General features: G+C 36.4%; 2 protein-coding genes across 2 annotated transcripts in view; one reads left to right on the top strand and one right to left on the bottom strand.

Annotated features, from left to right (window-relative positions):
* LOC132557431 (kinesin-like protein KIF13B) overlaps nt 1–14,221 on the top strand; it is a 307,507-nt gene that overhangs the window by 151,112 nt on the left and 142,174 nt on the right. The window lies entirely within an intron of this gene.
* Nucleotides 6,099–13,020, bottom strand: LOC132557441 (uncharacterized). Its single transcript, XM_060221926.1, has 3 exons — nt 12,642–13,020; nt 8,086–9,630; nt 6,099–7,720 (listed from the first exon to the last, which is right to left on the bottom strand). The coding sequence occupies exons 1-3, from the start codon at nt 13,018–13,020 to the stop codon at nt 6,231–6,233; spliced, it is 3,414 nt and encodes a 1,137-aa protein (XP_060077909.1). The 3' UTR covers nt 6,099–6,230.

Below are 14,221 nucleotides of genomic sequence, written 5' to 3'. Positions count from 1 at the left end.
TTCCTCCAATAATTCCTTGATGAATCAATACCATTATTTGGTCATTGTGAGTTTTACTAAGATAAAAACATTATTATGCTCAAACATAGAAAAAAACATTGATCAGGATTATTTTCGGTGAATTAAACAAATTGGAGTACAGGGATCTATGATGTGTGATAAACCCCTTGGTATCAGAAACACTGTCTAGCTCTTCAAACTTTTAGTACAGCCTCAGATTAGGGAATTATGGTTCTAATTTAGCTGGCTTTGATATCTCCTCCCCCCAGCCTCCCCCTAACCCCCTACCCACCAGTTATGTATTTTACACCAAATACAGACAGGGTTTGTTTGTATACAGGATTTAACTATGTACAATTTCAAAGCTCTCCAAGGTTCTTTAGAGAAAAACTGTAAAGTGTTTTAAATCAATATTCCTGGAATTTCAAAGCTTCTATAACATTCCACTTATTATCATGCTGCTTTATATCATTTTTTACATAATATCATGCTCTCATATGACAAAGTTTTGCCTTTATGTAATGTTTATTTTATATGCACATTGAAGTTTGTTTGAAGGGAAATAGACTGGCGTGGCTTTCTCTTGCCTATCGGTCTATTGATAACATTTTGTGTTTAGGAAACACTCATGGTTTTAAATTGAAACTGAAACATGGATAGCTTTTAATCACCATTGCATGGAGTAATCTTTTCCTGAAAGGCATTTTGATTGAATATTTTTTGTAGGAATTATTGCCCTTTACCTTTTATTTAGTCAATGATTGAACAATTTTTTTAGGAGTGATAACCCTTTATTTTTTGTCATCTCTCTCTATTTTTAACCATCTTTCTAAGACTTATCATGACATGAAGTAGGGTTGTGCTGAATTGCATTTTGATTCATAAGCTTTTGTCAGTTTTAATGCTTTACATTTATGTCATCATTTGTTCTGGAGATTTTCGATTTCAGTTTTTGGTCGATCTGTATGAAATCTAGTAGGCTGCATTATAGTTAGATGAAGCAGTGTTTTCATAGAGGGTGTTTAGATTTCATGACTTCTTGCTAAAGCTGTTGTCCTTTGCTCTCTTTCCCATCATTTTAGTTCCTTCTATCACAGATGTGGTATCTAAGCTACAGAATACTATGCTAATAGGTCATAAGGATCCAAATTAAAATGATAGAGCCTACAATGTGATAGAGCCTACAATGTGATTGAGCCTACAATGTGATAGAGCCTACAATGTGATAGAGCCTACAATGTGATAGAGCCTACAATGTGATAAAGCCTAGAATGTGATAGAGCCTACAATGTGATAGAGCCTAGAATGTGATAGAGCCTACAATGTGATAAAGCCTAGAATGTGATAGAGCCTACAATGTGATAGAGCCTACAATGTGATAGAGCCTACAATGTGATAAAAACTGGCTGATTTTCCTCAGTGACAAAGTATTGAAATAGGCTGAGAGCATTGCTTGGTAACAGATGTTAAAAAAGCCAAATTAAGGATTAAATATTTTCCAGTTATTTCACAAGAATTTCAATTATTTAATTTTAAATGAAAAGGAAAAAAAATTGTGCCACAATTCAATAAATCAAATGTGGTATAATGTTTTAACTTTTGTTTTTTTAACTTAAATAGCTTGTATTTACAAAATATTTAACAAAAAATTATTGATCACATCACTGGCTCATTGTGTCATCATACATCGCATGATTGTCTCATTAGTTAAAAACATTCATCTACATCGAAATGTGTCCGTCTCATAATATTAAAATTGATTTGAAAGTTTTCACTTATTTTTCATAATAATTGATAATATAATAACTCTTACATTTGTTTCAGTGTAATATGGAATATAAATCATAAAATATTTTGATATGTTATGCATCAAAATGCTCGTAAATTATTGAACATGTGAAATATATTCTGTTAACACTCATGTCCGATCCTCTGTTTATCATAATATCTCAAAAAATATATTTTAGTTAGTAAATTTACTTTTCATTGAAAAAAAAAATCTGACTCTACAAAATTCTTCTATAAATGATTTAGTGGTTTACCATTATTAAAATGTTGTTAGATTCTTACCTGTGATAACGAGAGAAATCACCTGTTCACTAAATTACAGGTATCCTCCTAGTCCTGGTGTCACATCATCCGCTATAACCTCGAGTTGCTGCTGATGACAAAATACTATATATATTTCTCTAGCTAAAATGTTTACTCTTAGCCAGGCAACTCAGCAACACATTGAGAATTTGTCAAATATATCAATTTTACCTGTCAACGTCGTTAGTGATGTGATATTAATTTGGTTGATTGTAGTAATTGATTTAGGCATTTACTGACCCAATCATATTAAAAAATTCATCAGCTCTGGCTGAGCTTCAGCATCCTGTAGCAAATCCCACTGTAGTCACAATGGGTGGTACCACTGAATAATTCATGCACACATATATAATCTCTATGTATAACATTGCTTAAAAAGCCTTCGACGTTTACTGTCATTACTACTTCTACTTAGCAATGTTTACCAGACTCTCCAGTGCAAACCATTGTCTCGTTTTATAGAATCAACACAAACCAATTTTTAAATAATTAGTGCCATAAAAAAATGTTCAAAATCTTTTAATCAATAAAAATTCCATTTACAGATTCACAGAACTCTTCCGGTGATCAAGTTTTACATCAAAATATTGAAATGTAAATAAATCAATCTATGATGCACGGATCTCTATCTGGTAGTGGGAGGTGATTTAACATAACAGAACTGTAGTGACGCATCACATACCATATATAACCTGCAGAGTTATCCGGTCCACTTTTAATTATATTGGTTCTTACTTAAAAACCACAACAGAGTGGAAATATGTAAACAAAACTGTCATTCTCATTTTAAAGGGAATAAATGAGTGCAAAAATGATTACAGGACAGATTTCCATAGAGATACTTTTAAAAGTAAAAGGGAAATAAGACCAGGTGTTCCTAGAATTGAAGCACTTTATTGATGTCAAGTTTAAAACTTGGTTAGTGAAATCATAATAGCTGGGCATACTTTTGAGCATCAACTACATCAAACGTAAATCACACACAGAAATCCAATCCACATAAAAATTAAAAAATTGCACAGTTTTCAAAATTACATCAGAATTCAAAAGGCACATAAAAATCAATATTTCTTGTGGGAAATGATCACAATAAAACTGTCTATAAATTCATCTCATCCAAGATGTCACAGTCTGATGTTTTCTGACGTTGCCATACATCATGGAAAATGTGATACCTCCATTCTGTCAGTCGGTTCTACTGGTAACTTGAATTGTTTCCTTTTAAATACTTGGTTCTGTGAATAACTGGTATTGTCTCCTTAAATCATTCCATTCTGCTGGTAACTAGAGTTATTTCCCTTTAATCTGTTGGTACTGTGGTAACTGGAATTATTTCTCATTAACCAGTTAGTTCGGCTGGTAACTAGAACTGTTCAGTTGGTTCTGTGGGTAATTGGAATTGTCTCCCTTAGATCATTTCATTCTGCCGATAACTAGAATTGTTTACCTTTAATCAGTAGGTTCTATGAATAACTTGAACTGTCTCTCATTAATAAGTCAGTTCTACTGGTAACAGAATTGCCTTCATTAATCAATTAATTTTGGGATGATTCAACATTAGATAGTTCAGTGTTTTCTCCCTTTATTGAGTTGGTATTAGATTACTGAATATTATTTTCATTGATTAGCCAATACGAGGAAGCTAACAATTGTCTCCTGTTAATTTGTCAATATTTAAGGTTCTAAAAATTGATTCCTTCAATCAGTCAGTATTTTGTTATTAAATCTTGTCTCCCTAAATCAGTCAGTATTTTGTTTATTAACTATTGTCTCCCTTACTTAGCAGATATTTCATTAATTAACTATTGTCTCCCTTACTTAGCAGATATTTCATTAATTAACTATTGTCTCCCTTACTTGGTCGGTATTTTGTTAATTAACTATTTTCTCCCCTACTCAGTCAGTATTGGGGAGGATGGTGGTGTTGAATTTAGGTGAAAGCGTTATTACCCACAAATACATTTACAATCTAGTTGGATTATCTACCTTGTTTAGTAATTGTTAGTAATTTGTTTTTATGATTATAGACATTATTTCAAGGTGTATTTAGTACGAAACAAAAAGCAGGAGAATCTAATTCATTAAAAAAATTCTGTTTATTTTAGCGATTTTTATAATCATAGAAGTTGTTGTAATCTGACGTTGTTAACGGAATATGTATTAGACATAAAAAAGCATATCTGAGCTGAATCAGAATAGACAAGGTCAAACTTTGTCCTCTGATCTGATAGAAAACATGGTGTGAACTTCTTTGTAAAAGTTTTTTTTCCAAAATTAGAAATAATCATGTAATGATTGTTATTATAAACAGTAATATATTGATCAGTCGAGTTTCACCATGATTATGCCATACATGATGTTAGAAGCTTTCTATCGATCTCGATATTCTTTGTTAATTACAAGGGCAGGTTGTGATAGTGTTCTGACTTCAAACAGTATTATACAATATTTACATAGCCATTGTTCTGTCAATCTGTCTAACACAATCAACTCATGGATTGTAATTAGCTAGAGCAGTAGTTAGATGTATAGCAAAACCCTGTGTGATCCCTTGTTGTGTAATTGTCAGAAGTAAAGCTGTCCTACTGATTACGATACAGCTCAGTCAGGTAACACAGTTTATGTGTGATGTAACTTCATTGAATTACTACAGGGGTAATGTGATGAAGTAAGATTTTAAAGCAATGTTAAAAAAGAAAAAGTTTTAAGATATTTCTCAGCTGACTTTGGAATGTTTCCTTCAACAAGAGAAGGTGATAAGGAAGGCAGATGTTATAAATGTGAAGAAATAAAGATATATAGGACTGGTTCTCCAGTCACTAAACGGAGATGGTATCACAGATGTTATAATCAATACTTATATAAAGGGCAGTGATCCATGTTTACAGAAATAAACCAATAATTATGTATATTGATTATTCATTTGATTCTCATTTTGTGAATTATAAACTTACATCCAATAAATTGGTTATTTTAGTCTATCACATGTGTAAGGTTAAGGTTTACACTGACAGCTCCTCCTTATCTTCTGTAGGTACATTCCATTTAAATGATGCACATACAGACCTAGCTTCAAAAGCACCTCCCCAAAAGATTTTTATTTCATATAACTTATATGTTATAAGGACTATGATGAAATTTGAAATCGAGAGCAGGAAGGCAGATCAAGCATGTCTCCATTTGTTTTCAGTTTAAATACTTAGCATCTTCAACAATTCATGGAATTTAGCCATGTAATTTAGCCAAACTTTATGCAAAGATCAAATATGAGTTTACTTTGGAAATTGTTGTGTTTCAGGAGTCAAAGGTCAAGGCCATGGCAGCAGGGCTTTATGTCTTACAGGCCTATTCTAGTTTAAATTTGTGTCCTTTTGGGGCAGAGCTGTGTAATTTTTTATCCAACTGAATATAAAAACCAGAACAAAGAACAAGACATTTTTGTGATTTAATTTTATTATATCATGTTATTAACCGTGTATTCAGGTTCAAAGTTAATTTGTATCCAATATCAGTATTATCAAGTAAGATATTATTTCATTTCCAAGATCAAGAAGATTATGTCTGTGAGGATTTATCTCCCTTTGTAAGGATTTGATCATGGTCATGCTAATGTTTAGAAATTACTGTTACATGTTAAGACAATTAATAAACTTCAATGATAATGTGTTGCATGAGTTTTCATCTAGGATGAAATCATGGTACCATCGAACAAAGGGAGATAATCTTGTCTGATTTGATCAGTCAATCAAAGGACATAATATTCCAGCTTCTATACAAATGAAGGATATTTGTGTATGTTGAATTTAATTCTTTATGATATAGAGCACACTTATGAGATATATCAATTAAACATTAGAATAATTTTGTTTTAATCATTTGAAAACTGGAGCCTTAAATGTTGATTTCCAATGCTGCTATAGAGTCTCAATCATATTCACCGCACACAAATATGCACCACAGGACATTCCTATCATTGTAAGAAAACCATCTCATCTCAAGAATGAACACATAGTTAAGGCACTAAAGGAATCATAACCTTGTAAATCTAAAAAATAAAGATTTTTGTCAATATTTACGTCAGTCTTTATCACATTTACATTATATGTAAGCTAAAAAGTGGATTCAAAAATGCGGCAAGCTTAGTGCACAATTATTGTGGGCGATTCTCGTCCTGATCGTAAGTTTTGAAGCTCTTGAAATGTTCCCAATTCAGACCTACTTTTTGATCGAGCACCTTTCGTTGGAGGGTCATCCCGATTCAGTGCACTACGGCCCAGCTCACTCATGATGATGGCTTCCATTATGCCACTTTCTTCATTTCTTGCAGCAGCAGCTGCTGCTTTCTTTCGTTCTCGCTGCTTTGAGCGTTGCCTCATTCTACATCCTATGCATACACCAGGGCCTACTACCACAGCACACGCCACTAAACACCCCACTATTATTCCAAAAGCAGAGGAAGTACTCTCTGTAACTATTGTTCTTGCTGTTGAAATGTCCTGCTGTAGAAACTCTGTTGCTGTTTGAATCTCCTCTGTTGGGCCTGGAATGTTGATCATACGAGCTGGCTCATTATTGTTCCCTGGTTTTACTCCATCAATCTGAGATGCAACTAGAACACGAGGTGTTGTTATGGGAACAGAAACATTGAGAATGGCTAGAATTTTTGGAATGTGACTTGGAAGAATTTTTGTGCCCACTGGCAAGATTTCTTCTAACTCATTCTGGTCATTATTTTGGTTCTGGTCATTATTATCTTGAGGGGGTATAGTTGTAGTAGATGGTGTCTCTGTGACCTTATCCTGACCTCGAACATCATACGCTTGTCTGGGATCATATATCTGTGGATTAAAGGTCTGTGGATATACACCCTGAGGTACAAATACGTTACGAGGATTGTGTGGATTATAGGCTGGTCTTGGTGAAGGACGGCCTTGTCCTTGGTTTGACTGTGGCCATGTCGAAGGTGGTTGACCTTTCATTAGATTACCAGAGTTACTTCCTCTGACTATCATGGGATTCAGACCTCTGCCAGTTACTGTAGGCATTCCAGTAGGTCTCTGTAGCACAGTGTCCATGTGTGGAATAACCTCGGATAATTTCGGATTTTGTGACGGTTGTCTTCTTTGGAATCCATCTTGTAACTGTCTTTGATCTTGTGTTGTCATAGTTGTTGGATAACGCCCCCTAATCCTTTGTATGTCTGTAGGAATCCTAGCAGCAGCAGATTTGGTGGGAGTATTATCTAGATTTCCAGTGAATGCCTGATCACCTTTTAGACTGTCCCTATTATGAGATATATTTCTAAGGGTTGACCACAGGGTAGAATTGACATCTGCCATGGCAGCCTGGAAGGGATCATAACCAGGTCTTCCCTCTCCGTCTTTAATGGCTAACTTCTCCATGTACATTCCAACAATGATCTTTCGCAGTTGGCTATCCTCCGACTCCAACTCTGACTCTTGTTCATGATCAACATCGAAACCTCGAGCTTTAGCGCGAGTCAGTAAAGGACCAAGCATGGACTCACCATGAGAGAGTTGTTGCTGGCCCTGGGGAGTTTGCCACACATCCCCTCCAACAGGTCCATCAGGGTCTGTCTGGTTGTCTCCCTTGGTCTGGTTACCTTCGCCTGAAGAATGATATCATATATCATATATGTTGTAATGAGCAAGATAGATTTATATCCTTAAAACATTTTAACATTCATATTAATCATAAATGTTACATACAATTTTCTTATTATAATTTATGATGAGGTGAACAGACATTCTATATACCTATACTGGCTTTTGGTTTTTTTTTCATTTGTTTTTGTGAATTTCATGCTCAAACCTAAACAAGTCAGGATTGGAAAACTTTTTATAGTATGTTTTGTGAAAGTTAGTTCTGATGTGGAAATTGCATCAGTTAGTAATCATGAGAGAATGGTATTTTACATCAAATATGAAGATAAGATATCCTGACATTTTAAAATCTCTGATAACTGGGTCTTACCTATGAAGGTTCTCTGGCCTCTGGTGTCTGTATATGGCCTCATTGGAATGTTTGGTGTTTGGAGTTGTTCCCCTTGTCTGGGTATGGCACCACCATGTAAGTCTGTGAACCGGTTTCTCATCATTGGATTTTGCTGTTGAGGTGGGAATGTGTGCGTCATTGCTGGACTATCTATGGCATTTGGAGGAAACTGTCCTGGTTGTATTGGTTGTTGTGTCATATTTCCTAATATGGTAGCCAGTGATGGACTGAGGTCAGACAGCTTTAATGATGGCCGTCCACTCCCTTGGTCAGGAAACCTCATCTCTGACTTTCCTAATAATGAACCACCATTGTTTGGTGGCTGTACCTGATTTGTCCAAGTTGTTCGACCTTTTGACCTTTCTTCTTCCTGTTCTCTCCTTGCCTCATGAAGTGAGTCTGGTCGTTCATAAGGAGGGTACGGGATTGGTTGTTGTCTCTCCCAGGCTGCCAGCTGTTGCATGCGGTAATCCCACTGGTCCCTGCTTTGCTGTTGTGATTGCCTTTGGAAAGGACTTTCGTGAAGGAGATGAGTTGGTGGTGGCGGGGGGATAGTCCCTCTTGTTGGGAGGGGTTGTCCTCCTTGTGAACCTCCCTGGAACTCTTTCATGGTTGGTGTATTATTCCCTGTGCTGTTTATAGTATTAACAGTCACATTTGATGATGAAGTTCTGTTAGGTCTTAATTGTCCTTGATCCATCCACACCTGACTTCTTCCTGAGCCTGCAAACCCAGAACCTTCCTCTGCCCAAATCTTGGCCCTTCCTGTGTTTTGACGTCTCCTTTTATCCATGTTAGGCCAGGGCGGGGTGGTTGGTCCCCCAGGAATCTCGCCTCTATCTCCCCAACGTCTTGGGGGTACCATTGGGGGCAAGGGTAGGCCATTGCCTGACCCACCATTCATTATTTCCCAGGCTTTATGAGACTGCATTCTTTGCCAGTGGTCGTCAAGAGGGTCAGGGAGGTCTGGGTCCACCATCATGTGGTGACCACTGCCGACACCGCTACCAACACTACTTGGCAAGGCTCCCCTTCCACCTGGCCTAGGTCTAGGATAGCTGCCTTGTCTGTAGTAACTTTCGCCCTGCCTGTTGTCATAAGGACCTCCTCTGTCCCAGCCCCTGGGTTGAGTCCCTCTGTTCTGTTCCCTTCTGTCTGGCCCTCCTTGACGCTTAGGAGGAGGATACGTAGGAGGGGGATAAGTTGGAGGCCTGAATCTTTGTCTGGCATATTGTTGATCAGGATAAGGCCTTGGGTCTCCCCTGCCTCTGTATGGGGGTCGTGGCCGCCCTCTATAGGGACCATCATACCAGTAGGGAGGTGCTGTAGCTGGACCTCTTCTGCCCTGATTAGGTCGGTCACTGTTCCAAGCTGTTTGATTTCTTATGGAGTTATCTCCCTGTTGTGTTTGGGATTTACTGTCTGGGTTATGTTGCGTCTCTCGTAGACTTAAATCTTTGTTGTTCATTTCCTTTCGGATGGCATCAACGTCCAGGTTACTATTTACTGATGGAGGTTGTACACCTGTAACAGATGTAATATACAGAATTGGTATGAACAAGTATATAGGGTGGAATCACATTTAAACAGACAGTGAAAATTACTACAATATAGTTAGTATATAGGGTGGATTCACATTTAAACAGAAAGTGAAAATTACTGCAGTATAGTTAGTATAGAGGGTGGATTCACATTTAAACAGACAGTGAAAATTACTACAATATAGTTAGTATAGAGGGTGGATTCACATTTAAACAGACAGTGAAAATTACTACAATATAGTTAGTATATAGGGTGGATTCACATTTAAACAGACAGTGAAAATTACTACAATATAGTTAGTATAGAGGGTGGATTCACATTTAAACAGAAAGTGAAAATTATTATAATATAGTCGGTGTTTAGACATATTTCTCAAAGTATAAAACATGTTATTTTTTATTTTGATAAAATTGAAAACACAAGATTTTAATAGTGGGTGATTGTGATATATAATTTTTTTTGTAGATTTACTTTTAGTGAAGGTATTCCATCACTATAAAAGTATAAAAATACAATCCTTCAAATCTAGTTACGGGATCATTAATTAGATTGATTGCCTGGAGGTTTGATGTAATCACTGGTCTGTCTATAACACCTGAGGCTCGTCAACACAGGTGTATCGATGGGACAGATCACACCTTAGTTATAAACAAAAATTTACACCTACAGGATTTTTATTGTTCAATTTATTTCTCTACACATGATGTTACTGTATAGGTACATGGAATTTTACAATTACATATAAGTATGTATTCAGTCTTTGTAATGCAGAGTTATCTGCTCTTATGAGCAGATTTTTCGTTATTAGTTTATATTTTCTAACAAATTTATGATATAACAATGAATACCTACTCGCAAGAGAAGATAACTCTTTATCATGAAAAGACATCATTTTAATCCTATATTTTCTGTTAAGAATGACCTCAACTTGTATTCAGGATTGCTCTACCACAGACTGAATTTTAAAACATCAATGCAGGAGGTTTCTTTATGTGTGATCAGATCACTCTATAACAACTTCATCGATAATTTCTGATGAGTTAGAAAATAAAATTGTTATAGATTTAGAAATGTTGGAGACATTAGAATACATGTATATTGTATGTAAGATTTAACTTAACGGAAAAATGCTTTTTCTGAATTAGTTGATCTTTACACTTGAACTAAGAAGTAAATTTGGCAAAATAGAATCTGAAAAAGATAGTAAAGTGAAGGCCTGGAATGTATGAAATGACTGGAAGAGAGGCTATAAATTGTGAGGATGGAGAGGGTTACAGTGAGGTATTCAGGAAGTGTCAGAATCTATCTGACAGCTGTAGATTAAGCCTTCCACAAGAATTCAAGGAAGACTAAGTTACATTCATACATTTTATAGAATATAAAGTTTCAGGGAGGTTAGCAGTTTGTTAAAGCTGTAGGTACAAGCTTAAAATACAATATTTGTGAGAACGCTGAATGGATTTATAATTTATACCATGTTCAGCGACCCTAATCCCAATAACCCCAACCTGACTTTAGACAATCAGAGCCCCCACCCCCACCCTGACTTTAGAACATCAGAGCCCCCTCCTCTCCATCCCACCTTGACTTTAGACCATCAGAGCCCCCACCTCCACCCTGACTTAAGACCATCAGGGCCCCCACCAGCACCCTGACTTTAGACCATCAGAGCCCTTGCCCTCACCCCACCCTGACTTAAGACCATCAGAGCCCCCACCCTCACCCTGACTTTAGACCATCAGAGCCCCCGCCCTCACCCTGACTTTAGACCATCAGAGCCCCCACCACCACCCTGACTTTAGACCATCAGAGCCCCCACCCTGACTTTAGACCATCAGAGCCCCCGCCCTCACCCTGACTTTAGACCATCAGAGCCCCCGCCCTCACCCTACCCTGACTTTAGACCATCAGAGCCCTTGCCCTCACCCCACCCTGACTTTAGACCATCAGAGTCCCCACCCCCACCCTGACTTTAGACCATCAGAGCCCCCGCTCTCACCCCACCCTGACTTTAGACCATCAGAGCCCCCGCCCCGACTTTAGACGGTTTTATGCCTATCCAAGTGAGACACATGATATGATGATTTTCTGTCGATATTAATTTTGTAGATTTTTGGTGAACATATGGTAACAGGATTTGAAGCCATCCATACCACTTATACTAACTTGTGTGTGCACTGTTTAATCTGTTCACTCTTGGCACTTCTCCTATTTACTGTTTTTACAACAGTGTACATGACCCCTGTTTCTTTTTAACTTTATTTTGTTGATACGGCATGTAGACGTTATCAAGGAATGGAAATGGATTCACTTGATTAGTTTTATGTGAAGAAAACAAAGGAAAACCGAGACTAGAATTTTAGAAATCCTGGAAAATTGATAAAGTCAGTTTATTTCATTGTAATCGTATTTATTTGGTCTTGTATACCATTATTATATTGTAATAATATTTGATCACTTCATAATATGAAAGCAGTTTAGTTTAAATATTACTTGAATACAAAAGTCAAGTAAGGTTGGTGTAGAGCTAACACAGTGATATAAGTTCACCAGTTTGTCTTTTCATTAGGCATTCTTCACGACACATATTACAATATTCTCAAATCTAAAAGTACATAAAAATGAGGAGACAATTTAATTGCTCTTGTATACACTCCTTGTCATGGGAATCTGTTAAAGGGACATAGCTGTGTTAAAAGGATTAGAAAAGGAAACACAAATAGTTCAGTTCCAGTACAGTTTTAAGTAAAAGTGATGAAAATAAATAATTATTCATTTATTAATCAGTTTAGTCTGAAGAGATTATGTTATGTAATTAACTAACATTTATATATATTTCTGTCTTTCTAAAGTTGAATTATCTAAGTCTTAGCCTATCTATTTGATAGTCTAGTCAGTATTTAATGGAGGAGAAAAAAGGTTTTTAATGAGTTGATTTATTTGGAAGAAACTTCCAGATTATTGTATGATTAAATAAAACCTCAGTTTGATACCTTGATTGTTGTGGTCAGAAGATAGTCTCTTCTCCAGAGCATCTGGGTAGAATTTCATGAATGACTGTGGAGATTGACCTTGGTTATGACCTTGGTATCCCGGCATTGGTAGTAACTGTTCCTGTTCCCAAGGAATGTCCTGATTCCTGTTGGAATTTCCATCATTTTTACGCTGCTGGTATGGGGGATACTGTTGAGATGACCTTCGTTGCCATGAACCTTGTCCTTTGTAGTTTTGTGATGGTGGTTTTTGAATAGGGGTCCTTGCTGTTGTAGAAGCTAGAGAGTCTCCAAACACTTGCAGCAAGAGCGTTAAAATTGGCACAAATCTGGTGAAATCCTCAACGAAAGGTATCCATCTTTTCTTTAGTTTGGTCATGTTTAATTCAAGTCATAGGCTTAAAATCTAAGGGGAGATAACTGTTGTATCTCAGTTTTCAAAGTTACTTATCCTGTTAACAGGTTTTTATGTGTATTACAAGAAAATCTGAACATAAAGTAACTATATTGGCTAAGTATGAAAGTTCTTTTGTCACAAATCACATTTTAGCACAATTATAGATGTAACCATTGATAAATCCAGATTAAGATTTTCAGGAATCCTGTCTGTTGTACAAAAATCACATGCTTGCTCAGAAACGTTTCACAAAATGTGAAGGAAAGTTTCACTCATTTAAAGATTGCTCATTGCATTAACCTGTGCTGGGGTAACAATGAATGACGTCCTCAGTGATCAGCAAATCATGCTTGAAATAGATCTCTAATGAAGCGTGACCACGGTCCATCACTCAACTGTAGCACTCCTTTGTCTTGTTGCCATGGCTGATCGCACATGTGACTGTAGTAAGGGTCAGAGGTGGTCGCTGGTCCTGATGACATGCACAGGTAAAGATAACAATCTGACATTATTTTTCACACCACCCAAGTCAATACTATCTGTGACCATAGTCAATGATCAACAAATAAATGACCTCAAAATGACCAGAGGTCAAAACATTTTAATTTGCGCTGTCAATCTTTTCTCCTTGTCATAGATTTATTACTTGTATCTGTACATCTATTATTGAAAATAGTCCTGGAATCTTACAGGCCATTTCCTGTATGTCAGAACTTCTAACTTAATGTTTGTCTGTCACCAAGTGTTTAATCATCACTTTTAACATTAATGCTCCAACTGTCAGGAGAAGGGAATTGTTATATACAATTGTCCATTACATCACGAAGGTAACAGTTCTGTTGATGTAAATGTCATATTACAGTAGATCAGTTGAATGTTTGTAATTAATGTTATATATACTCACAACTTTTTTCTATATTTCTGATCTTCAGGCATTTCCTGTCAGAAATTTCCATTTCAACTTTCTCACCAGTTTCATATCAATTTCTCTTCTCACATAACATGGTATCTTTTGAACCTCCATATAGCATTGTAATACTAGCAGTAGAATTGTTGTCTTTAACTGTCAGAAACTGTTGGCAGTTTCAGTGTTATGAACGAAAAGTACAAAACGTAAAATCATACGCCATGATGAATAAATACAAATCCTTCCATAGAATAGAATAATTAAAGAATACAGCTG

Source organism: Ylistrum balloti, unplaced genomic scaffold (assembly GCF_031769215.1).
Source record: "Ylistrum balloti isolate Yb309-2 unplaced genomic scaffold, AGI_CSIRO_Ybal_v1 Utg370670, whole genome shotgun sequence".
In the NCBI taxonomy this organism is placed as follows: Eukaryota; Metazoa; Mollusca; class Bivalvia; order Pectinida; family Pectinidae; genus Ylistrum; species Ylistrum balloti.
This window is presented reverse-complemented; position numbering and strand designations above follow the sequence as displayed.